This window comes from Perca fluviatilis, chromosome 2 (assembly GCF_010015445.1).
Source record: "Perca fluviatilis chromosome 2, GENO_Pfluv_1.0, whole genome shotgun sequence".
In the NCBI taxonomy this organism is placed as follows: Eukaryota; Metazoa; Chordata; class Actinopteri; order Perciformes; family Percidae; genus Perca; species Perca fluviatilis.
The window spans coordinates 45,054,055-45,082,044 of NC_053113.1; the positions used below are offsets into that span (position 1 = coordinate 45,054,055).

A 27,990-nucleotide genomic window follows, 5' to 3' on the forward strand; every position below is an offset into this window, starting at 1 on the left:
GCTTGTTCCATGGCGGATTGCTATTATGATGGCGGATTTGCCTGGCGCACGCCAGCGGGAGCTGTCCAGAATGTAATAAAGTAATAAATGTTGAGCAGTTGGCGATGTTGCTGCGGCCTCTCCGCGCGCAACTCCCCAAGGATCGTAGCGGCCGTGCTGCAGTTGCTGCGGAGCCTGGGCCAAGGCGACCAATCTGTCTCCCGTTGTGTCCCTTCCTCCTCCCCCCACTCCATCTCTGTCCACCCGCTCCACTAGGAGCGGATCGCGCATTGCCACTCCTGGACCAGATCTATCAGTTCAACATCACGTCCCCGGAAAACGCATTTTTGTCTCAGTGCGTGCATTGTCTTAGTCCGGCGCCGCCGCCGCCGCTATCTTAGCTTAGCGTAATGAATGGAATCCTTTGTTGCTGTTAGCATGTCGTGAGTAAAAGTGACCCAACAATAACAAAAACAAAACCAAATTACTTCTTGTGACCTGCGTATTCACATCGAGTAAAAATAGCAATGCAAATTAAGACTAGACGATTTCCTAGGAAGATATTGACTTGGGACTATATTGGGTGGAAGTAGGCTACAACCGAAGCACTGCTACTCGGGCACAGAGATATCGGCAGCACGCGGGGCTCTGTGGCCGGCACAAAGTCACCGTCAATACCCACCACGCAATTGCCTTTGTACACCGACGCATGTATCATTCGTATTTTGCACCCGACGCACAGCGGACATTTCCCTCCACAGATGCACGTCGGTAAATTAGGGAATGTATTGGTGCTCCTGGGGGCTGTTCAGCGAAAAGAGGAGGTGTGTTCAGGTGCAAATGTTCCCTGGTGGTATTTTGCAGTTTCAGAAAACAATTCCGCCACAGACCAGGAAAAACCTGGTCTAAAGTCAGTGGCGCTAGTCTAAAGTCAGTGGCGCGTTATTCAGATGCTGTTTTAGGGGCGCATGCTTGACCATAATGTAGCGTGCGCACAACGTGCATACACTTTGCTTCTCTCATCTACAAGGACGCAGCAGTTCCCATTTTTGCAAACCATACATAATTACAAGGAAAAATATTACTGAAAATGCGCTTCAGGTGTTTGGATAGATCAGGAGGCACTTTACAGTACAGTCCTAAAAAAAGTCCCAGCATTCTTTGTGGCTTGTTGTGTTTTACACAACATTCCCATGAATCATGGATGTGTTGATGACATAAATGAGGAAATATTAGGGGGATTAGAGGATTTAAGGAGACGTGATGTTGAACTACGGTGGGATTGGACACTCCGGCAGGATCTGGTCCGGGAGTGGCAATGCGCTCCTGGTGGAGCGGGTGGACGGAGATGGAGAGGGGGGAGGAGGAAGGGGCACAACAGGAGCAGGTGGTGCGTTTGGAGGACCACACTCCATGGCTGCTGCAATTCTCTCCAGACTGTGGAGACGCGCCCGAGAGGCTGCAGCGACATCGCCACCCGGCCAAGACGGGCATTGATTACTTTGCCGCATCCCGGACAGCTCCCGCTGGCGTGCGCCAGGCAAATCCGCCGTAATAATAGCAATCCGCCATGAAACAAGCGCGCCTTCTCTTAAAGGGAATTTGAGATGACGCTCTGATTGGTTTATTGCACGTTATACCCAAACCACACCTAGCTACTTCAGACCAACCCATTTTAGATTTGTGTCGGGCGCAAGAGTCATTTATCCCGCCAGTATAATAGCAACAGCGCCCGAGATCCCACAAAGCTACTTGCGTTTCAGATCGTTAAAATAGGGCCCAATTACTTTAATGGAAAACCTAATGACTCTGCCCCTGTTCCGGGGCGGATCCGCAGATGTTCCGCAACCGGTGGAAATTGGGGGTAACATGGCTAGTTTACTCTATTACGTGAACGTCGCTGTCACTCTGAACATCCTGCCGAACCCCTTTAAAAAATCTGGCAGTTCAATAAAGCATTGCTTGATAACGTCTATCTTAGGGGTACAACCGATCACCAAACTCATGGTTTAGATCGCGGTCTTGAGTTACGGATCGGATACATTTTCAAATCAGCACAACAACAAAAACTTTTATAACAATAACGTATAACAATAATAACTTATTTCACCAGTAAATTGCTGTTAAACGACAAAAACAGATGAGAAAAGGGTATTTTACAATAACTACACATAAGCATAACTTATAAAAGGAAATGCTTTAACCTTAGATCTAATGCAGCTGACAATAAGAAGTTGTTGTCATTGAATGTGATTCAGGGTTTTGGAGAATTGTACAATATCAGTGTTCTGTCTGGTGATAGGGTTAAAGGTTAATGTAAGGATGGGGAAGGTTTTTTTGGATCATGTGCATATACTTTTACTCATTTATTTTACACTGCCATGTCATGGGGGGTTTATAAATCTTAGAAGTTGTGAAGTTAAAATAGAATAGTTAACAAAAAGATGCAGGTAGTAGGATGACACATGTCGTTTTCTCTTTGAGTTTGGTTTTTGGGCTGTGGTATTGTCTAAATGTTTTCACAGGATACCTTCACTGAAATCACCTGCTTTGCTACGTGAACAGCAGCAATTACTTATGTTGACAGACTTCCTTACAAAAACCAGAGGAAGCCATTAATCAATGCTTCTTAAAGTACAACAAGAGAACAGGTGCTGTTCAGAGAGAGAGAGAGAGAGAGAGAGAGACAGAGAGAGAGAGAAAGAGAGAGAAAATAGAGCATAAGACCTATGCAAATGAGCTCGCCTTAATTTGCTTGCAAATGGCAAATGATTTTCTACGGCTGACTGACTTATCGGGCTCTGACACGGCGGCGTGTGTTGCTCTGTGTCTTCACCTTGGCACCGCAATCACAAGAAACACACACTCACATGCTGTACACTTGCACCCTCTACTCCACACAGCAGCCATTACAGGAGTGGGGGAGGAGTGAGAGTGTTGGTGGTGGGGGACTGCCAAACAAATCCTCCCTGATATAATTAGTTTTCTTCGCTGCACCTAATTAACCTTTGTCTGTGTGGCACTTACGCATCTCATTCACAAGCCGAGCGCTCTTTCATTAGCAGCGTGTTGTGTTTTTAATGGGTTTTACCAGTCATGGTGAGGTAGCTCTTTGTAATCTTCAAACTGCTTCTGTGGCGCTGTTTGAAGCCGAGGACCAGTGTACGTACAAGCAAAGGAGATGAAGTGGGTTTGGTGATGATTAGATCAAAAAAAGGTTTGTCATTATGCGGCTTTATGCATATCAAAGGGCAAAGGGTTAGGAGGCGGATCAAACTGCACATGTGGAAGCTGAATACATACACTTGAATGTCCACCATGATCCTCTTGTCCTCCTCAACATGGATTCCCCATATACAGTCCTGGCCTTTATCATAGGCTTCAGGCCAGTTAGGAGACAGCACCACTCCAGCGGAGTCTGTGATCTCGCCACTACACACAGCTGGAAAACACACACATACACAACCATGGGTATTAAGATGGGCAATGCTGAGGGTACAGTTCATTTAATCAACACACATAGAGCAATAGGGCTGGTTGTCAATGCCATTATTAAAACAATAAAATTGTTAATACCTTACTTTGCTATATATAAATATATATATTTTTTTAAAGCTATAGTGCGTAGTTTCTGTCCCCCCCCGATGAGGAATTCTAAGTAATGACAACACCACTGGACACGGAGGATTAAAAAAACATTATGGACTCTTCAGAAGAGGTAATGATCTTTACTTGAGTTTCTGCATGTAAAAGTCGAGAAATACAGAGTGTTTTGTGAAGCTAATAGTCTTAATTAACTTTGTATTAACTCATTTGGTAATGGCTTGAATGTAACGGACATTCATTAATATAAGAAAGTTACGCACTAAAGCTTTAAATAAAAGAGACCAAAACTCTTAAATATTGAATGAAACACAAGCAAATAAATAACAGTCCAAAACTGAAAAAAATTATTTAAATCAGGAGCTGTATGTACAAGGAATAACAAAACAAGAGGCCCTACATGGCAGCAGGACTGGTTAGTGGCTGCAGAGACTTAATGGGTTTAAAAAGCTGTACCATAGTTCAGCTAAATAACATAATATATCATAAATACAATTTATAATGAAGAACAGGTCCAACTAATCTGTAGAAAAGCCAATCCACACTTCTTTTTAAATTAGACTATATTCATGGAAACTCCAGAGATGCTTTTACTGTGTTTAGGCCTCTAAAAACTGGGACTGTTGACTTACCTACCTGTACCTGAAGAGGGCCGAACAGTTTAAATAAACCCTATGTCATCTGACAGCAACTGAACCTGAGTCTGGAGATCCCAAAGCAAATGGAACCCACTTCTAATGGCCCTATGCAATTATGCAATTGGGCAATTTTATTTATTTAAAACTACAGAAAATGTTACCAACTACACTTGGCCCTGCACTTGGTTTGACTTTGCAACATTTGTTTTGTAAAGGTGTTCATTTCACCTGGATGAAAATACTTCCTTTGTTGTAATCAAGTATAGAATAAAATCTATTAAAGATGAAGGTAATTTGAACAGTCAAATAATTTATTGCAGTACTGAATGGTATCACAATGTGTGGCTGTGTGAACTTGTACTAAAACTCTGAGGAGATCTAATTAAATCATACTGTATGCTTGTGTATTTACAGACCCAAACACCCATCATAAGTAAAGTTGGACCCAACCTGCAACAACGGTATCAACAGCCCTGAGTACTGCTGAAATGTCCCTGAGCGTCCCGTCTACTAATTTTAGGTGAATCATGTCAGCTAAATGTCTAAAATAAAAAAAGATATAACCTAAATGATTAAACACAAGATGTGTTTAATGTAGATGCAGATGGGTCACTTCTTTTCAGCAATACAAAGGGCGGCTGTGGCTCAGGTGGTAGAGCGGTCGCCTGCCAATCGGAAGGTTGGTGATTGGATCCCTGGATCCTGGGCAGGACACTGAACCTCAAATTGCTCCAGATGCTGCACCATCGGTGAGTGAATGTGTGTGAATGTTTATCTGATGAGCAGGTGGCACCTTGTGGCCTCAGCCACAGTGTATGAATGTGTGTTAATGGTTCCTGTAAAAGCGCTTTGAGTAGTTGTCAAGACTAAAAAAGCTCTATATAAATACAGTCCATTTACATTTACATACACACACATACGGACCTCTGCAGGCAGGCTCGGTCTCGTTCCACTGGGGATAGTTGGGGTCCATGCATTCAATGGTGACAGATCCCTGTTCCAGAGTATAACCGGGGTCACAGGCAAACTCCACCACAGCTCCCACTGCCCAAGTGTTGTCGCTACTGGTCAGGTTACCGTACTTCACAAAGGGTTCGTAACAGTGGCCTGCTGCAAAGCCTGTGATACAAAAGACATTTTCAGTGGTGGAAAGGACTGAGCTTATATCAAAAAGAAAGTGAGGAGCTATGCTTGCCAGATGAGTTAACATCCCCATCAATTATATGATTAAGAGACCACATGACTTTTATAAAAGTCTGCGTCAGTAATTTGTTATTTTATCGTTTCTTTTTCTTGAAAAAAATCTTGAATTTATAAAAACATTTGGCTAGTTATCAGATTTATTTCTAGGCCCCTGGTTTCCTGTATGGTGCAGTAATGGAAAGGTTGTAATAAAACAAATATGTCAAGCTGTGTGACAGAGAAATGTTTCACAACTAATGCAAAAATATCCAGATAGTCAATCTAACTGTACAGCTATAAAAGAAATTGGTGTTGTGTATTTAAAGTATAGCCGTTCACCACGGTGGAAATGGTTTGTCAGGATAAAGGAGGAACCATCAAATCTGTTAGAGACTCGCTAAACAGCATAATGTCGCGTTAATGGCCATAACGAGGTCCGTTGCTCCCTTTGGACTTAATCTCATTTGTGGCAGTGAAACAGAGGCCTAAGAAGATTACACTGATTGTATTTTCAATTGGTCCTCGTGGACTAGAGAAGAGCCTGAGAGTGCTGAGACAAATGTAAGGGCAAAAGATAAGGGAAGCTAAGTTATAGCTCACCCTAGCCATTAGATGAAACTTAATATGAAATACAAATGTACATAATATAGATTCTAATGTATAAGGTTATGCAAGTAGAAGCAGCAAGTTAATATTGTGTACCCAAAAGATTCCTAAGCACCATATGCAAAATACATTAAGTTGCTCTAAGATTTATTGGGGGGGGGGGGGTCTACTGAGAACATTCATTAAATGGCTACAAAAGCAACAGATTTGAAAGACAAAAAAAGTAAAGAGAGGTATGGATTTTATGGATGTGTTTAAACACACCCAATAATGTTTTTATTACAAAAACTGCAATTAAGGCCATATTAAAAGTGAAAAATGGCTTCTGATCAGTTTTAGTCTATCACTCCATTCCGTTTTACCAAGGTTTCCTGCCCTTTGACCAAATTAGGATTTTTAGCCATGCTAGTGGTATGGCTCTTGGGATGGCAACGTCAGTGGGTTGGTGTGTTGGTCCACCACTCTGGTCCAGACTGGAGTATCTCAATAACAATAAGGTAGGTTGCCATGCAATTTTATACAGACATTCATGGTCCTCAGAAGATTAATCCTCTCTGTCTCTCTCTCTCTGTCTCTCTCCCTGTCTCTCTCTCTCTGTCTCTCTGTCTCTCTCCCTCTCTCTCTCTGTCTCTCTCCCTCTCTCTCTCTGTCTCTCTCTCTCTCTCTCTCTCTGTCTCTCTCTCTGTCTCTCTCCCTCTCTCTCTGTCTCTCTCTCTCTCTCTCTCTCTCTGTCTCTCTCTGTCTCTCTCTCTCTTGTCTCTCTCCCTCTCTCTCTTTTTCTCTCTCTGTCTCTCTTTTCTCTGTCTCTCTCTGTCTATCTCTGTCTCTCTTTCTCTCTCTCTTTCTCTCTCTTTTTTTTTTTCTGTCTCCCTCTCTCTCTCTCTCTCTCTCTCTCTCTCTCTCTCTGTCTCTCTCCCTCTCTCTCTCTGTCTCTCTCTGTCTCTCTCTCTGTCTCTCTCTGTCTCTCTCTCTGTCTATCTCTGTCTCTCTTTCTCTCTCTCTGTCTCCCCCTCTCTCTCTCTCTGTCTCTCTCTATGTCTCCCTCCCTCTCACTCTCGCTCCCCCCCTCTCTCTCTCTCTCTCTCAAATTCAAATTCAAAGAAGCTTTATTAGCCTGACCATATTGACATACAGTAATTGCTACAGCACATAAGCAGGGAAACATGTTACACATTTACATCCAGTTGTACAGCAGGATGCAGACCATAAAACATCAGGTTAACATTTGTGCAAAAGCAACTATCATGTCGACAAAATAGAATAATAAAATAACAATAAGAATATAACTGATGGATATCAGCAACAACATGAAAAAAGAATATTACAGTTGTGTGTGTGTCTGTGTGTGTGTGTGTGTGTTAATAATGGGGTAATATATGTTGATATTTTCACAGTATTATAGGCTACTATCAGCGTAATACTTTCCAAATTAGATAAAACTTCTTGGAATTTAAAATTGGTAATTACCTTATTATAATGCTGAAAATCATAACTTTTTATGTTCCAAACATTTTCCTTTTCGTTTCAAGGTAATACTTCATTAAATTATATGTTTAACCTTGAGACTTCTTACCTGGAAACACGTCTGGTAGTTTCTGCGTTTCTATTTTATTACATGGTAATATTAGATTAAACAAATCATCCAAAAGTGCAGAGATTACCTGGAAATGTTTCTCGTAGTTTCTGTGTAATAACCATGAATCAGTGCTGCAATATTTGAAGTGCTACACATGGATGTATGCCACAGATCCCCTACCCGATCTGGCAAACTTGGAAACATTATTTTAAGGTACAAAAGAATCTTTGGTGTTTGATCGATCAATATTGAAATCAATCAATATCAATAAATACGGTCTATATTGTGTTACTGTGTCGCAAAGTGGCATGTAATTGATGACAAAACGATGCCATGTGGCAGAAAAAAAGTTGCATTACGTTTAGTGAGTATAACTCTCCTCGAACCCTCTCTACAATCTCAAATTGATTTATGGTTATTATCCTCCTCTACTTTGCAATTTGTTTCTGAAACATTACACAGCTACGCCCCTTTTTCAGATCACAAATTGATAGTTGTCACTTTTGCTAATCCACAAGAACAAACCAGAAAATCTCGTGGTTTCTGGAAATGTAACTGTAATCTACTGAATGATGAAGCCTTTTGTAAGTCAGTGGAAGCTACTATGTGTGACATTTTCAGTTGCAATGAACTTAATAATGTTCAAATATGGGAATTTTTTTAATTTAAAATCAGAAAATTGGCTATTAAATATAGTAAGGAAATGAAAAAATGCAACACTATCAAAGAACTCAAAACTATGAAAGAACTGAACTCCTTAATAAATAAAGGAACTCTTACTGAAGAGGAAGAATCTAAATTGTCAAGTCTGAAGGAAGAGATTGACCAGTTGTATATTAATATGACCAAAGGAGCCTTTATACGCTCTAGAGCAAAACGGTTAGAGGAAGGAGCCACTGGAAAAAATAAATTATAAGAGAAATAATATTACTTCCTTAAAAATTGACAACTCTATATATTCCAATCTGTCTGATATAGCTAATTATACCTCTTGTTTCTATTCTGATCTATATAGCTCCCACTATTACCAAAAAGGAGGATGAGAAATTTATCAGCAAAATTAGAGAATTTATCCCACAAATTTCGAAATTTCAAATTTTGTTGCTTATCTTTGACATATCCAAGCCTCTAATCCCCACCAAAGCCCCATTCCCCTGTGATTTATTTTATGGAAAATAATTAATGTTTTGTGTTTTTTTGTAATAAATAATGCAATACTTCAAATAAATAAACTGGCATTTAAAGTGTTAAACTCCTGAAAATTATTGAATGTTTGGTAGTTTTGAACAAGTTAGAAGTTGTTTAAGTGATTTATGAAAAAAAAGCAGAAACAAATATTGATATATGATGATTTAATAACAGTTTTTTGGACATGGACATTTTTGCCTCAAAGATGTCCAAAGGGAGTATCTGGCACTATGTAAAAAGTACTAATGCAATCAAATTAGTTTTGTTGCTTATCTTTGACATATCCAAGCCTCTAATCACCACCAAAGCCTCATTTACATATTATTCATTATATGGGAAAAAAATCATTTTTTGTGTTGTTTTTTTTTTTATAAATAATGACATACTTCAAATACATAAACTGGCATTTAAAGGGTTAAAATCCTGAAAATGATTGAATGTTTGGTAGTTTTGATTAAGTTAGAAGTTGTTTAAGTGATTTATGAAAAAAAGCAGAAACAAATATTGATATATGATGATTTAATAACAGTTTTTGTGTGCGTGGCCATTTTTGCATCGAAGGTGTCCAGAGGATACAAAATGAATCATTTAAGTATAAAAAACATGTAAGAGTAAAAAACACTGGATTTAAAAAATTTGACTAAAAAGAAAGGTTCCTACAAAATGTCATGCCATAAGCAGTAACACAGCAAAAATGATCACAAAATGAAAACAAAAACTTGAAAAAAATGTACAAAAATGGCCGAGGAGGGCATGAGGGTAAAATCGATAATCCACGAGAATCCACAGAAGGCCAATATTTCTGACTGATGTTAAGCTGTTCTTGGCCTTAAGCAATTAATAATTAGTGAGATAACATACATCTTTTTATATAAGTCCCTTTGTGTGTTTTTATAATGAATGCTTTCTGATGAGGTTGCTGCCATGTTTTCTCCAGGTTTTCACAATTTGTGACATCAAGCAAACACCATGTCATCTCGTCCCATACTGCAATTATCCATAGCTCTGGTGCTTACCTTGGTACCTGATGGCAATTCCAGTGGATGTGCCAGTAGCATCTGAAGTCAGCTCAATGAAGAGGTGCCTGGACGTGCTGAGTAGACCTTCATTGGGAAGATACTCCACCTCATATGAATCATACAGGGCAGCTGCATCTATGCTGTTACCATTTTTGATCAGCAGCCTAGAGGAAAGGGAACAAAGAATCATTTAGCAGGGTTCTTCCTGCTGATGACATCAAGACCACGGGCTACTTTGGAATTTAAAGGACCACTCCTACTTACTAATGAACAGTATTTTTTGTATACTGAAGCTGCACTATTATTATTGCCAGTTGATCAAATGTGAAAGGAGTTTATCATAGTGATGAACCCACACAGAATTATCACCAGCTCTGCAAATCTACAGAGCTTTGTCCGCTTCTTTTACTTCTGGTTTGGGATTTACAGCTAACTTTGCTCTGATAAACCAGCTGCCTTCAGTTAAAAAGCTCCAATAAACCCATTGAACACTACGTGCACCAACCACCTACGTGCACAAACCAGCAGAAGTTAGTGATTAGCTGGTGAACATCTGGAGCATTTAGCAGCTAAAGAGGAGACCAAAACAGAGCTTAAGGGTGAGTGAACATTGGACTTTTATTCATACTTTGAACACAAACACAACTCCAAATGAATACTAATGTTGCTTTATGTCTGCTGGATCGGTAAATAGGCAACTGTTATCTAACATGATCACCTTATACTGTAGTGGGAAAGTACAGTACTGCTGAAAAAGTGTAATCAGAAAGTTGGTGTGTGAACTATGAAGGATGTCTTCAAAGTTTAATATTTTACCATTCACCTTTGTTTTCTTTTCTACAGTATTTGCCTAACATGGAAGTTTGTTTATAACCCGTGTGATTGTGTTTCCAGATGAAAGTACTGAAGTTGGTCACTACAATTTTATTATTGCAGGAATGACGACCAAAACCACAGAAAATAAGACCCAAGTCAAAATATAAAACAGACGCACCCTTTAATGAATCCATTTACTATCATTAACTTGACCCTTTAAAAGGAGTCAGGCCCATACAGAACCAATCTTCAGGCTTTGTAAAATTGTCAAATGTGACCCAGCTGACGCTTCATGGTGTATTGTCATCTGCAGTTGGGAGGTCTATTAAGCAGTCAGAGTCAGTGTAGATACTCTGCATGTCACAGCGCTCCACCTGTGGCTCTGTTCCATCACGGTTCAAAGGCATGAATTGGCATGAATTGGCCATCGGGGGTACCGGGAGATTTCCAGGTGGGCCGGTCTATTTGTGTTGGGCTGAATGGGCTGCACTCCTATTTTTTATTTTTTTTTAAATCGGCCCATAAAGAGAGACCAGAGAGGACAAGTTAGCTGTTGGTTAGCTAATTTTAGTTATGTATTAGCAAACTTGCAAACATAGTACTATAACTTTCTGATTTATCCACATTCCACTATAACACAAGCTGCATACTGTGTACAAAATGCAGCCTTACCTTAATTTACAGACAAATCACTTGTTAACTAACGTTATACAAGACATCTTGATGACAGCCGTACTCCACCCTCAACCTTTAGCCATCTTGCCATCAAGAGCCAGGCAGCCTTATTTATTGACTCAGTGAGTACATTGTCATACTCTCTTACTTACCACTCAGATAAGTGAGAATATTAGGGGCTGGTATGCTGGGTTCAAAATTAACTTTTTGTCCACCAGCCAAATGGCTAGTGAATGTTAAAATTATACAGTATAATACCCTGCTGGTATGTACATGTGTTGAAGGGGAGTGCAAGGACGGTTGGTGTCTGGCCGATTGTGGTGGGCTGTTCTGGGTCTCAAAAGTCCAGGGCTGATTTTTTAACCCAGTCCAGCCCTGACGGTTCCCCATGGTCAGGGGCCAGCAACCTTTACTATCCCAAGAGACATTTTTGGCCATAAAAAATAAAAAAATCTGTCTGGAGCTGCAAAACATATTTCAGCCTCGTAATGAAGGTCACAGCCTAGTAAGTTTAAATGAGCCCATCACTATTATTAATCTAACTAAGCATTCATTAATATGGTGATGTTTGTCTTTTGACCATTTGATCCATTTCTTAAAATGTCTATTTGCTCTGCTCTCTACAGCAATTTCAAAATCGTTCTCTTGCCCCCATCCCCAGTCATTTTTTGGGGATTTGTAGTCTATAGCTAGCCTGTGGAAACTAACTCAAGACCGCTGTTGAGGTTCGGCAAAATTTAAGGATAAGGCTTTGATGTAAGTAGGCTACGACGCACATTTTAGTTGACTGAAATTGTATGTAGCCTAACAATAACAAATGAAAATTATAATTGTTAAAAATAACTGTTGTTCATTTCCATAATATAAGTTTTTTTCAAAGCCACAGGGAGCCACTGGAGAGGAGCTAAAGAGCTGCGTGAGGCTCAGGTTGCAGATCTCTGCCCATGGTGGTCTGCATTGATCTTTCCCTGCTCTGCCTTTGGCGACTTACATTATGCTTCTCAGGTAGCCAAACGAGTGTGTAACAGAGAGCAACAGAGCCTTGATGTCAAAATAAATATCTATAATCTATATTTACATTTATTCTTTATGTTTCTTTTCACACTGACTAAATGTTGTTGAATGTGAAAATATTCTTCCTTTTCAGTTTATTGCTCTTGTTCCCTCCCAAGTTTGGTTTAAAAAAATGTTATGCAATTATTATTAAGAGTGTAAACTATATATGGAGATACAACATATACTATTATATTCTTGCTAAGTGATCCATTAGTAAAATTCCCTGCTATTCTCCTAAAAAGACCCAGGAGAAGAAACCCTCTGAAATCATTTCTGAAAGAACTTGTAGTGAATAAAGGCTTTTGAGTTTAATGTATCTACTACATATTTCCCTACCTTCCAAAAAAAAATCCAGACTCTTCCATAAGAGTATGTTTATTCTAAGAGTACTAATTGGGAACACGCATTTCCTTTTAAGTTTAGGAAAAATATTGTGGTTTGGATTAAAACAATCCCAAGGAACAAGCATTTCCTGGGTTAAAGTCTTGTTTTCCCCATGAAGCGAACTCTGCTCTCTGGCTTGAAAGTCCTGTGTTTTAACAATCACCCATCCACTACACCATCCACCCAGAACTCCTCCCTACGCAGCCAGCCGCGTTCTTAAACAGCAGCAAGTCAATGTGGTGCATACAGCAAAAAAAATAAAAATAAAAATATGGAACTCGAATACGAATTACAGTGCTTAACTTTTTGTAGTTTTTGAACGTATGGTTCATGAGAACATGCTGCAATAATGAGTCCCATGAATGGTAAAGTGGTGCATCTATTGGTGGAGCCAGTAATCCATCAAAGATTTGATGCAGATTTGGGTGTCTTTTGGTGATGTTTATTTGATCAAGCTTGGAATCTATATTACCAAAGTCATTGATGTGGTACTGTATGTACAGAATGACCAAAGAAGCAGATGGCTTTTAACAAGAAACTCTTAAAATGCCAGCAGTGCCAGCATGCCAATTCCCTATCTTTTCCTCATCATCACTTTTTTTCGGACCTTTTCAGTTTCCTCAGAGCTGTCCAGATGTCTCTTCATATCTATGAAGTCTATATTTGTAGCAGGAGTGCAAGAGCAGCTATTGGCTGGAATATAAAATGGATTATTCAGCTAATTTCCACCCTGTGGCTCTTCTTTCAGTCCTCTGTAACGAGAGCCCCATGCTGCTAAAATGACACTCTGCTGTCACCGCTACGAGCTGCGGTGACAGCAAGTTGTTACCCTGCAGAGTCCTCAGAAATGATCTTATACAGAGACGAAGCAGAGGGTACGAAGCTGATTGAACATAAGTGAAGGGACATGCCCAAGTAAAGAGGAAGGTAATACATCACTGTTAACAGAGTATAAACCATGAGACAGTAGTTAGACTGGCCTGTATCAGTGTCAAATGTGCTTAGCGCTGCCCATGACGATTGTGATTGGTTTAAAGAAATGCCAATAAACCAGAGCATGTTTTTCTTCCATCCCGGAATGCTGTGTGGACTAGCCAGATCCTCCTACACAGTGCTGTGGAGGAAGGTCTGGCAATATGAGCCTATGTCACACTAAAACTCTCCACACAACGGACGTTTAGTAGGTAGTAGTTCCTCAGTAGGTGCATAGGCAATTACAAACAAGGAGGGGCGCGGCCCGAAATCTCCGTTTTGTGGCAATAATAGTATTAAATTGGATTGCTGTCCTAGTAACTTTATCGATGACTATTCACTTTTAAGTGAGTTCAGCGCGTCCAGTCCTGTATTTTTTGGCAAAAATATAGATGCAAGCTGGATTATGGGAGTTTTATTATATGGATTGCTTTTTTTTAACATTTGGAACACACTGAAACATACTGTGTGTATATCCTTGAGGTCCAACAAATGTGTTGAATACACATTTCAAGCGTGTTGAATACACATTTCCTTCCTCATAAAACACTGTGAAACATTTCTGCCTCCACCTGTCCATCAGTATTGTACGTGTACAAACTAAGCGGGATCCATTCAACAAAAGACAGCTCCATAGCGCTATGAAAGTTTAAAAACTCCACAAGATAACTTTATTTTGTATTTTAATGACATGGTGGGACTATGGCTGATGTGCAGTGTTATGTTAAATTTTCCAATCTAATATATGAATCAGATTCTTAGCTGTCATCACCACCACTACCAGCGGTGGAAGAAGTATTCAGATCTTTTTACTTAAGTAAAAGTACTAATACCACACTATAGAAATACTCTGTTACAAGTAAAAGTCCTGCATTTAAAAGGTTATTTAAGTACAAATATGTAAGTATCATCAGGAAAATGTACTTAAAATATTAAAAGTATATGTACTCAATGCAGAAAAATCCTCACATTTTAGAAACTGTTAACGATCCATACAGTTGTGTCAATTAGTGTTTAATGGTCTAATCATTTCAGCTGGACTTGAATTGTAGGCCGTTATATTGTTGGTATTGTATTGTTACTTTATAGACTGCGTATGTTTTGTGTGCAAAAAATCTTAATATGTAAAGTAACTAGTAACTGAAGCCGTCAGATTAATGTAGTGGAGTAAAAAGTACAATATTTCTCTCTGAAATGTAGCATAGTAGAAGTAGAAAGTGGCATGAAAAGAAAAGACTCAAGTAAAGTACAAGTACCTCAACATTTGGATTTAAGTACAGTACTTGAGTAAATGTACTTAGTTACATTCCACCACTGACCACTACCACCAGAGGAGCCTATTTACTAAATAATTTACCGAACTGCGTCCTCTGACAGCAAAATTGTATAGTTAGGGCCCGAGCGCCGACAGCGGCGAAGGCCCCATTGAAACTGAAGGAATTATTATTTTCTGCAAATGAATCGCCTTTTTGAGGGGCTTAACATATTAGAAAACTCACCAAAATTGGCGGTCGCATCAAGTCTGGTGAAAATTTACATATTTTAAGGGTTTCGGGAATAGGCGCACAAAAATGTCTCACTAGTTAAAAAAATTGAGCCCCTGCAGTGCATTTAACGTAGACATATGTAACATGAAACTTAGAATGTGTGGTCTACACATGATACTGAACCGGCCCCTATAATATGACCACGCCCACTTACTCAGGCCACGCCCACTTTCATACATGCTGACCCATCTAAGGTAGAATCTTGCGTGAGGTATCATTGAACTCAGCAGAGAGTTCCTTTTTAATTGGTGATGGTTTGGCCCGCCCCCTATAATTTAGCCACAGCTAATGAACTGTATGACGTAGAGTCTGGTGTGAGGTATCGTTGAACTCAGCAGGGAGTTCCCTTTTCATTGGTGACGATTTGCGGTGTCTGAGTGCCGCGCAAATGCACGGTCGCAAGGAGCGGAGTCCGCTAGTAACCCCGACGCGCGCAGAGGCGCGAGGGCCCGTCCATCGCTGCTTGCAGCTTTAATTCAACTTGAAATCAACTACTCGCCGACCTTTAAAAACAAATCTGGGTATTTACTGGATGAAAATCAGTCAAGGCTGAAAACTGAAAAAATTAATTTAATTTACGGTTGCTAGGCAACCGCTCCAGATTAAGTTATTTCAACGAAAATACAATTTCATTGCAAGTTTAATACCCAGTTTTTTATGTTTATAATGTTCAACCATCGTAATAAAATCCTGAATGTCCTGCTTACCGATCATCATCCTCAGCCAGTGCCACCTTCTCAAAGTGGATATGTAGTCTGTGGCCCTCAGGGGCCTCCAGCAGCCAGTGGCAGGTCAGGTTGTTGCTGTAGTTGCTGGGAAACCCAGGAGAGACGATCCGACCGACTGTGACGTTCCTGATCAAACCACCACACGCAGCTGAGAGAGAGGAGGAGGAGGGAATGTGAATGCAAAATTGCACTCAATTCAATTAAATTTCACTTCAATTTAATTCATAGTATCAAATCATGACAAGAGTTATCTCGAGACACTTTACAGATACAGTAGGTCTAGACCACACTCTATAATTTACAAAGACCCAACAATTCCAGTAATTCCCCCAAGAGCAAGCATTTAGTGCGACAGTGGCGAGGAAAAACTCCCTTTTAGGCAGAAACCTTGAGTGGGGAGGAAAACGTCCTTACAGGGAGAAACCTGGGACAGACCCAGGCTCTAGGTAGGCGGTGCCTGACGGTGCCAGTTGGGGGTATAATGAACAGTGGGAATTATAGTCACAATAAAGACCATAGACAACTTTATTTGCCCAAATAAATAGGTTATTTCACTATTTTTAAACCTGGACCCCTATTTTCCTTTTTTTGTGTCTAAGTGACTGATGGGAACAACAATCTCTGACATTGGTCCAGTATTAAGCGAGACCACTGCAGTAAGCAGCGGCGAAAGAATCTGCAAGGTAACATTAATGGGCAATTGTGCACCTTCAATATATGTCTACTAAAAGTGCGGTGTGTTACCACTGACAGGCTCAGATTAATATTCTAAGTGTCTGACAACATTATGGAAAGGAAGCCTACAGAGATAGACATTTTTGTTAAAGAGTAAGATCCTTTTTGTTTGACATGAAACAGCCCCAAAATCATCAACACTAAACCCACCAGACATGTAAATAATCAGTACTTTTAGCGTATATAGAGTGTTAGAATATATTTGTGAGAGTAAGAGTAACAGGTTTGTAGAGTTCATGATGCTGACCTTGTTGCCTTGTTTCCCAGGGTTATGAGAGGCCATCTGGTTTTACAGTGATTTAACATTATAAAGGGAGTCTGAGATTATTGCCTGAGAAAAAAAGGTCTTCTCTGATCAGGGGGGGGAACGAGGCAACAATGGTCAGTGTTTTGCAAGCGCGTGATTTGTGACACAGAGTATGAAAATGACCTAGCTCTCAGGAAACTCCTTAGTTTGTAGGAGATTAAAAACATACAGGTGTTCGGACCCAATAATAGCGACTTGTCTCTGTATATCATTCACTAAAGCTTGTCATTAACTTTAACTGGACGAATCTTGAGTCTTATTTTGAATCTTGAGTCTATTTCTCTGATCTACCAGTAAACAAACACTATTCAGTGACCATAGAATTGGAGTCAGATTAAGTCTGGCCTTTTTAGGGCCAGACCGGTCATCGGTCACATTTTAGAATAAAATCCTACAAGAGACAGCCTATTTCCACATGTAAATGTGTAAATTAAGGGTTTATTCCAACTAAACCAGAGTGGTGATTGGTGGAACAGTGGAAAGACGAAGCAAGGCGGCTTTTGATAGTTTTATTTTTCTGTTGACTTTACAATGATAAAATTACTGCCAACCTCTGTAGGGATGATACCCATAATGTTATCGGACACACTAATCTGAGCAGTCAGTGGTAAAACAGCACTTTTAGTGGACGTAAATTGAAGGTGCACAATTGCCCAACAACGTTACATTGCAGCTTTCGCAGCGGTCTTGCTTAATACTGGACTAATTTCAAAGATTGTTGTTCCCATCAGTCACTTAGACACAAAATTGTTAAATAGGCTCCAGAATAAAAAACCCGAGAATTAACCTTTAAACTGTCAGTATAGAGAAATAAGAAGTAACCAGAAAGGCCAGAAAGGACATGGATGGCATTATTGCTGTGGAACTATAAAAACACCATATTGAATGTATCAAGACAACAGGTAAATAGAAAATGTTTTGGATTGCTTTGAAAGCAAAAAAACATCAACAGCAAATAAAAAATCTCACTAAAGTACAAGACTAGGTGGACTGACAGACAAGTACTGTTTGGTCAATGTGCTAAATTTCAGGCAAATTGTTAAACAGTCTGTGGTGTCTACAATGTGAATTCTTGGATACTTTATGTTAATCTGCACTTTTCTGTAATGTCCCAGCCATCTTTGTTTCTAAAGTGTACTGAATTGGCATATCACAGCCCATTTGAGTCTATAATCAAAGACTCACTGTAAAGCTTTCACTTTATTGACTACAACAGTTCTAACAGATATCTGTAGAACATGACATTAGTTCATTACAATACAACTGAGATCATGATTGCCACAAATATTGATAAAAGCAAATACCTTAAATTAAAAAGTATGGCGTTTCAGAAACGGATACACGTTGAGCAGATAAGCCTCTGTGTAAGCTCGTAGCTCATCATGGAGGCGACGGCGGCACTGTCTTGCTCGACGATTAATAAAGCTTAAAAACCTCTTGATGTAACTGAGGACTCTTTATTTGTTTAATAATTCTGCATATCCTTCCAAAAATAATGTTCCTGTTACTCAGAATAATCCACATCTTTCATTGGAACTGCTTTCCACCAAATACATAAGAAAGCTGTTGTACGCACAACAATTCGTATGATATCCTACGAAATTAGGCTACCGCTAGCTGGTCTCATGACAGTTAAGGTTAGCGGTCTTTTGAGTTAAATTTAGCCAAGAAAAGCTGACTGTGAGCCGGGTACAGAGCACCGTGAGGGGACGGTCCTTTTAAGAGGCCGTTACAGTTGAGTTTAGCCGACAAAACTTGACAGTCATGGGGCGATTAGGATTAGAAAAAAAGATTGTGGGGGACTTCCGGTGTAGCGGTGTGATGGAGTAGTCACATTTTTCCTTACTTATATTTAACTATATTCGGCAGCACCTCGCCACAACAAGAGGATGTCCAGCAAGTCGATGAAAGATGACCAGAAGAGGGGTGACTTGTTATTGGGCGCCGTAGTATCCACGCTATGTTAGCCGAACACAAGGCCTCGCTCTTGACTGAATTCAACACAGCGTTTTCCAAACTCAAAGGCGAAGTTAGATAACATCCAGACTACTGTATTGGATGACCAACAGTGTCTTTCGTCATTGGACACATTCGCCAACACCAAAAGCCAGGACATGAAAACCGTGGAGGCTAAGCTAGCTACGGTGTCTGAGGTAAGGTAAGATAAGGTAAGGTAACTTTATTAATACCCAAAGGTAGATTTGGCTTACAGTGGTAAGAGGTAAATGCTAGGCTGCAAGCTAAACTTATTGATCTGGAAAACAGAAGCCGACGAAAAATTGAACATTGAGAACATTGAAGGTTTTTTCTCAACTTCTAGTTGACGTTTTTGGCGACCATATACTTGTTTCAGCCCCGGAGCTGGAACGAGCTCATCGCATGCTAGCTCAGAAACCAGGCCCTGGTCGTGATGCGGTTCCACAGATTTCAGATCCGTGAGTTGGTTGTGTGCGAGGCTCGAAGGCTGCGGGGCAAGCTGCAATACAAGGGTTCCCCAATCCAGATCTTTGAAGATTACTCTCCCGAGATGTGCTGAAAGAGCTCTACAACCTGGGACTCAGGCCCGCTCTGCACTACCCGGCCAAGCTGTTCATTAGGACCGGAGAAGGATTGAGATGTCGGCTCACTTCCCCTAAGGCTGCTCAGGATTTCATCTCTTCTCAGCACCGACACAGTTCGGGACCCACGGAGGATTGAACTTGCCTGGCGACGGAGCAGCTAAGTTAAGATATGTGTCCGAATAGCTGGTTTTTGCTAGCCTCATGCCCTCATGAGGGGCTAATATAGCTTGATGGCTCTTGGCAGCGGGCCATTGTTAGCGCCCTGATGGCCGTTTTGCTGTAGTTGCTGGCAAATTGCAAAACACACCCGTCATTTTGGTCAGCGTCTACGGCCCCAACTGGGATGACTGCACATTTATATTAAAAAATTTCACATTGCTCCCAAACATTGAAAATCATCATATCATTGTGGGTGGAGATTTTAATCTGGTCCAGGACCCTATACCGGACAGATCGTCTAACAAACCATACTCCATAACTAAATCAGCCAAAACTCTGTATGCCTTGGGCTCACTGATCCATGGAGGCACACGTCTCCCACCACACCTACACTCGTATAGACTTCTTTCTTCTAGACCAGGGGTTTTCAAATTGGGTGAATGTGAGCCTCCCCTTAGAGTAGGTAAGGAGGACAGCCGAGTCCCCCCTTCCCCAAAATCCCGTCCGCCTTCCCTAACCCACACACGCCTCTGCAGTAAATGCCATCTTTTGTGTGTTTGATGAGTTTCAATAACAACTGATAAAATGTAAATATTTTTTCATATTGTATTTGAAGACATTTTATTTCCATAACTTTTTTAAAAGTGCATTCATAAACGATTCTTTGCAACAGCAAATCATTTCCAACTTCATGCAGGCCTAATGGAGGCTACTTTTAAAATCACTGAACATCAGGGGGCCTATCCACAAGTCAACAAAACATGCTTAACATGTGTAATCGGTAAGTTAGATGGCACCAACATTTGGCCTAATCATAACTTTCTACCTTTTTTTTTTATTAATATGATGGAAATATCTTTATGTAAAGGGAAACAGATTACAATCCAAATATAAAAACATAATGGAATATATTGCAATAAGGCTCTTAGACATTCTGTATTGCTTTCAACTATTTATTCTCCTTTGGATCGACTTTTCTAATTATATCTGAGTCAGCACACATGTACCCTAGGCATAATTTACTCTTACCTCCTCTTTTGCATCTTTTGTAGGGGAAGTAACCTCCATAAATGTGCATATGACAATTATTCACCTCAATGATACATTATTCATTTTAATTTACTAATAAACCCCTGGACTGTTATATTTCAGATGTTTGAGCAAGATTTCTGCTCATGTCCAAAACTTTGTGCACATTCAAAATATAACTCATCCCATCTGTGTTCTCTGAGGTTTAGAGGAGTCCAGATATTTTGTGAAAAATAAAGTTATAATAGCCTACTACAAGAATAAAGTCACTACATTTCAGAAAATCATCTAACTGCACCATAGTCTGCTGTGCATTACATGATTGCTCTGCTGATACGGTAGATCTCAGACCTTCTGACATAGCCCTGTTTGAGACTCTGGTCTCTGAATGAAACAAAGTTTAGGGAAGTGACTGTACGCTGCTCTACATTGGAGGTGGAAAACCTAAACTACTGCAGGAATACACGGAGCACAAACGCGTCACATCTGCTTCAGCATGTCGACAGCAGAGCGCATCCATAAACCTGAAGCTGTGCAGCTTTTTACAGTGAGAATGGACACTAAGTGACGTCCGGTTTCATATTTGTCAGTCAACTTTTCAAAATACATTCGGGAATACACTCAAAACATTCAGGGCTGAAGCGGCAAAATCTGCTGACGCCGCGTCTGTGTCAGTGGTGAGGCCGCGCTTTTGATGTGCAGAGGTGTTGAATGCGGGGCTGCACTGCAGAGAGAAATAAACGCAAGTGGAAATCTGGGGGAGCTCTCCACAGACAACCATAAACGCACAATCAGCATTTCTCCCAGTCTCTGTCACACTGCGGCAGAGGTGAAGCCTCGGATCCCGACCAGGTGAAAACCTAACTTTAACTCAGGATCATATTTCCTAAGTTTTTTGCTGGGTCCTGTCTCCTCCCTTAATGCTTACTTCTGTTGACATGGGACAAGGAAACAATGCATTTTAAAGCTAATACATGCACGCACAGTTACTGATATCAATAGCGCTGCATACAGTTATTTTTTCTTCGCGTGTCGCACCTTCCCTGTGGCTCTTTGGCGCCCCCCAGGGGAGGCGCGCCTCACCTATTGAAAAACGCTGTTTTAGACGATAGGTTGCTCTCCAAGATTAAATCCAGCGACTACCACAGTATCGTAATATCAGATCACGCAGCAACCTCCCTTGATCTCTATTTTCGCACTCACTCTAACCCCTTCAAGAAGTGGAGGTTCTACTCGGATCACTATAAGCAACTCTACATAACTTGGGTGGTCTTATAACCACCGCTGAGGTTCTAGGAGCATTAACTTGCTACAAAGCGGTAAATCCCCAGGGCAGGATGGCTTCACTGTAGAGTATTACAAAACATTTTCCACTCACCGCCAGTCCTGAAAGAAGTGTACAACGAGGCATTTAAACATCGTCGCCTGCTGGACACCCTGTCGAAGGCCACCTTCTCCCTAATTCTTAAGAAGGGGAAAGACCCCCTGCTCTGCGGCAGCTATAGACCAATCTCACTCCTCAATGTGGACCTCAAAATTCTCTCAAAGGTTCTTGCACTCCATCTTCAACGGGTGATACCCTTCATTATCTCGCTGGATCAGACAGGGTTCATGCCTGGCGGACAGTCTTACCACAACACTAGACGCCTACTTTACGTCATTCACTTGTCGAGTAATGATACCCCGGAAGTCGTGGTTTCCCTCAACGCCGAAAAGGCCTTTGACAGGGTCGAGTGAGGGTACCTATACGAGGCAATGGACAGGTTTGGCCTGAGTGACAATTTTATCCTTTGGGTCAGATTATTATATTCATTCCCGATGGCCTCAGTCCAAACTAACAACACGTTGTCTCCCCTTTCTCACCAGGCATGGCTGCCCCCTGTCACCATTCCTGTTCGCTCACGATAGAACCTCTGGCCATTTGGCTTCGCTCGGAGGAAGGTTTCAAAGGCATAACACGGTCTGGCACAACTCATAAAGTTTCATTGTATGCAGATGAATTGCTCCTGTACATCTCTAACCGAGCCGTCTCGCTCCCTATGATTTAAAACATTCTGGAACGGTTTGGTGCGTATTCCGGCTACAAGCTCAACTATCAGAAAAGTGAGCTCCTACATATAAATTCTCTGGCTATGCAGCTCCCACGCTCTTTATCATCATTTAAGTGGGTGGAAGATGGATTTGGGGATTTGGGACTTGGGGTTTTTTATTACAAATTCTGTATCAGACATGTTTCGCAAGAACTTCTTACTTTTGGTTGAAAAATCTGAAAGCGATTTTGACCGCTCTCTCTTGTGGGCCGGATAAATTTGATAAGATGGTTGTCCTCCCCACATTTCTTCTCCATTATCTTTTCCAGCACATCCCAGTATTTATCGTTAAATCTTTTTTTCGACAAGCTGGACAGGGTGATATCAAAATTTCTATGGGGCTGCAAACCTGCTAGAATCCGAAAGGCAATACTACAGTCTCTGAAGGCTGAGGGGGGCCTGGCACTCCCTGACTTCAGACGATACTACTGGGCAGCTAATTTGCAGAAACTCCTATACTGGATGAGCAAGGACTGCACCTCACTACCTGGCTGGGTATATTTGGAAAGGGCGAGTTCACACCTTTCATTGCGGTTGGTCCTCTGCTCCCAAATCCAACATCTGTGGGCACATGCCCGATTGTATCCCTCTCGCTCAAGATCTGGAGTCAGGTTAGGAAACACTTTGGCTTATAGGGCCCTTCCGTCATGTCCCCACTGCTTAAAATCCATGTCTTTACACCTTCAAGTTCAGACCTGGCATTCAGGGCCTGGCACAGTAAAAGTATCGTCAGTGTCAAAGACCTACACAAGGATTTGCATCCATCACAGAACTCTCCTCCATTTATGATTTGCCTAAGTCACACCTCTTTTGCTTTTTCCAGATTAGGGATATTGTAAAGAAGACATTCCCCCACTTTCCAAACCACCCCCCCAGAAACCCTGACTCTTCCTGGTGATAGATTATACGATCTATTATGCTCGACCTCCCCGAATCCTCGTACTTTGAAAAAAGCGGCATGGGAGGGCGATCTTAACATGACTATTACGGACCAACAATGGGACCTTGCTCTGGCTATGGTTCACTCATCCTCCATATGTGCTCGTCATGGCCTAATCCAATGCAAGGTCCTTCATAAAGTCCACTACACAAACGCAAAATTGTCTAAAATATACTCCACTGTCCGGGACGCCTATAACAGGTGTAACCAGTCTTCAGCCAACCACGCTCATATGTTCTGGTCTTGCGCTAAATTAACAACTTTTTGGATGTGCATTTTTGATACCATGAGAAGAGCCTACGAGCACATTATCCCCCCTAACCCTTTGTCAGCCATTTTTGGCATTTCCCCTGACGCTAACCTCCCTGTTGCACTGAGGCGGGCCCTGGCGTTTACATCTCTGCTAGCCTGGAGACTGATCTTGCTCAACTGGAAGCTGTCCTGCCCCCCTACACATGACCGTTGGATTAAAGAGGTGCTCGACAATGTGAAGCTTGAGAAGCGTAGATCTTCTTTGAAAGGCTCTATCTCAGCATTCCTAGAGACATGGAACCCTTTCCTAGAACTCATTGACTCCCTCAGCTTATTTCCTGACTTGGAGGACTGAGCTCCTTCTGGACTGCTACATTTGACGCCAGCTGTCAATGTGATGCATACAGTAATAAATACATGGAATACATACAAATTACAGTGCATTACTTTTCATAGCTATATGTACGAATGGTTCATTAGAACAGGCTGTGAGAAAAGATGCAATTGTAATCTATGTGAATCGACCATTCACATTGACCAAATGACTACTGTATACTGTCAGAAAGTGCTGTTCAATGCAGATGTATCACTTATCCATCACCTTTGGTTTTTATTCAAGAGCATGATGGGAATCAAAAAATGAGGTGAGAAAGATAGCATCATAAGAGATACAATCGATTCATCAACACATACAGAAAATCCATCTAGACTTATAGAAAGGAGTTTGTGTGTGTGTGTGTGTGTGTGTGTGTGTGTGTGTGTGTGTGTGTGTTTGTGTGTGTGCTGTGTGTCCCAGCTGATCTGGTCAAGGTTACTCATGCAGACAAAGCTTAATTAAAGCAGAGCAGGAAGAATACACCCAGTGGCATCCTGCCCAGCCTTCAGTAATCAAACCTTGATACACCTGCTTCACACACACACACACACACACACACACACACACACACACACACACACACACACACACACACACACACACACACAAAATCAAGATGGCAGAGATACAGATGTACAGCCACACAAACGCCCTCTTTGAAATTGCTTTCAGAAAAACATTCCCTGTGCTGTTACTCAGAGTCGATCAGGGTGATCAGGAGGAAAATGGTCACTTATTACTCATCAGCCAGCCTAATAGGAGCAAAGAATGAAAGCTTCATCATCGACACATGCCTGTGGGACTCCAGGTCTGTCTCTATGCCTGTGTGACAAAGGACCAGAAGGTCCAACAGATAACTGTTGGCTGCAAGACTTCTAAAAACAATTACCAACAAAACAGTAACAGTACAGCCTCAGTAAGTCTTAACCAAAGCAGAAGTCAGGATCACTGACATGTCTATACCAAGCTAATGCCAAGTACTGTTAATGATAAATGAAGATTATAATATTGTAAAGGTTTCTTTAAATACATCTATGTTATAAATATTATCATGTTAAAACGATATAATAGCAATGCAAATGCTGGTAATGCTATGAATATTTATGCTAATAATAGGCCAAGTGCTAATGTTATATATAATAATATAAACAAAACATTAGTTTATCAATACATTTATACTTATCAAATAATAATTGTTTTTCATTGTGTAGTAGCTTTATAACACCATTAATAAATTGTAAATTGATAGTTAATTACACTTAAGTTAATAGTTATTTTACTGTTAATAATGAAATTATTTATGTTTACTAATTATTAGTAATGTTATAATCATCAGTTTAGTGTAATATAACATAATTAGTTCATGCATTAAGATAGATGGTTAATACTTTGTCTATGGTTAATAATGGTTTTGTAAACCATTTATAAACATTATTTGGATGGGTTGATAAAGTAATGCTGATAATAATTAGTTCATAATCAATAAGTGGTTTATAAAGCATCAGGTAACATTCATTTTGCCATTCAATCATTATATGATCATTGATTATTTGTGCAATGATAATAACTATCTAAAACATGTTTATAGATGCTTTACAAAGTATTTATTAACCATTACCAAGGTATTATAATCATCTGTTGCAACTTTATAATCGCCATAAAAAGAATGTTTAGTGACGGTTTACAAAACATTTTGGTAATCATTAACAAACATTATGTTAATGTAATGATATGTGCAACAATAATCTGTTAACCCAACATAAATTATAGCATTACTAATAATGTAAGATAATAATAATTTAATTGTTTGTTAACAGTAAAATCACTTAAGTTTACTTAACTATCAATTTACTATTTATTAGTGATGGGTATTATAGTTGTAGGTATTAAAGTGTTGTCTTATTTTAAACATCTCTATTATTATTTCATTGTATCATTCATTTTCATTATACACAATATGTTTAAATAGCCTAGTTTACAATAATAATGCTAATGCTAATACTGTAAAGAAAGTAACAGAGTTCATACTATGCTAATAAAAACACTAATAATGCTGCTAATATTCATTTTGTTCACAATCATTGCAATGCTGATACTATAGAGAAATACTAGTTTTATGAATACATCTCAGTTTATAAATTATTAATTGTATTTATTACATCACAAAGTAATACATTATATCATTGTATTAGATGTTTTATTATATTCGATAAAAAGGTGTTTACAATAGTGTGAAAAATACAAAATGCTTAAAATAATAATTATTATTCTGCCAATGATGATATTGCATCAGAGTGAGAAGCTGGAATACATGGCATTTATTTAGAGTCATCTTTAAATGATGACAGATAATTAGAAAACACAGATTTGTAATGAATAGACTGTGTCGTTACTGAAATCCAGTGACATCTCTGTAAGGATATGAAATTGTCCTTCCTATCTGAGGACTGTGGATATCCAGGATGAGCTTTGGTCAGTCCCTCCAGAAAAACGCGATTATGCGATCGCATAATTCAATGCATAATCAGCCAAAGTCCGCATATTCATTTTTTCAAATATGCCGCACTTTCGCCGCATAAATTGCCGATTTCCGCGCAAAATACCCCCACATTTTCGTTGCCAAAAAGTCACATATACATACACATATATATATATATATATATATATATATAGCGTGTGTGTGTGTATATATAGCGTGTGTGTGTATAGCAGAAAAATTTTTGCGTTTACTTCACACAAGAGCAACCATTTTCCCCTGTTGCCATGGGAATGTTATGAAGTGACGTCATTACGCGACGTGAACATCATCGAAAAGCAGGTGTTGGAGGTTGAATTTGACATGGAATTTGAGTCTCTTAAGTTGGTATCCAATAAGAAAGCTATCTTAAACTCAAATTTCTTTGTTTAAGTGCTCCTGCTGTCTATATTAGGCTATTAATGATTTTTGAAAGTCTGTCTCTTTTGTATCTTTTATTTCCCTCTGTTTAGACTATTACTTTTATTTTTACTTTAATATTATATTATTTGTATATATTTTTGTATCCTATTCGTTCACTTATTGCAATGACTGAATATCTGTAAACTATTTTTGGAAATTAAGTTTAAAAAAAGCAGGGTGTTGGGGAAATCACTTTTTCTTCTTTTTCATCAAACCGCAGTTTTTGCAAGTTCCCGCATTTTTTGCAAGTTCCCGCAATTTCATCGCATAAAATTGCATAAATATCCCACATATTCCATCGCATTTTTTAAGAAAACGTGCCGCATAATCAAGGATTTTTGCCCGCAACAATCACAAAAAAACTCATTGTTTTTCTGGAACGACTGTTTGGTTGGCTCTTCTCCCAGTTCTGGTGACCTTACCTAGGCAGTGTGGTTCCTTGCCACTCCAGTAGGGGGTGCTAGCATTGCGGCAGGTCAGCAGACTGGAGCCCTGCAGCATGTAGCCGCTCAGACAGGAGAAGAAAGCCTCGCCTCCGGAGTGGAGACTGCTCACTGATACATCGCCGTAGAGAGGCCGCCGGGGGAAGACACAGCTCAACACAAAGGCTGCAGAGACATAGACAGAGACACGA

At 40.2% G+C, this 27,990-nt stretch overlaps 1 protein-coding gene across 3 annotated transcripts in view; it reads right to left on the reverse strand.

Annotated features, from left to right (window-relative positions):
- The window catches only part of sez6b (seizure related 6 homolog b), a 327,905-nt gene that overhangs the window by 66,092 nt on the left and 233,823 nt on the right, over positions 1-27,990 (reverse strand). For all 3 annotated transcript variants that reach the window (XM_039778005.1, XM_039777999.1, XM_039777990.1), the window contains exons 5-9: positions 27,779-27,964; positions 15,949-16,117; positions 9,789-9,955; positions 5,145-5,339; positions 3,283-3,421 (exon numbers count right to left, since the gene is read on the reverse strand). In XM_039778005.1, the coding sequence (XP_039633939.1) occupies positions 3,283-3,421; positions 5,145-5,339; positions 9,789-9,955; positions 15,949-16,117; positions 27,779-27,964 (856 nt within the window). The remainder of the gene's footprint in view (positions 1-3,282; positions 3,422-5,144; positions 5,340-9,788; positions 9,956-15,948; positions 16,118-27,778; positions 27,965-27,990) is intronic.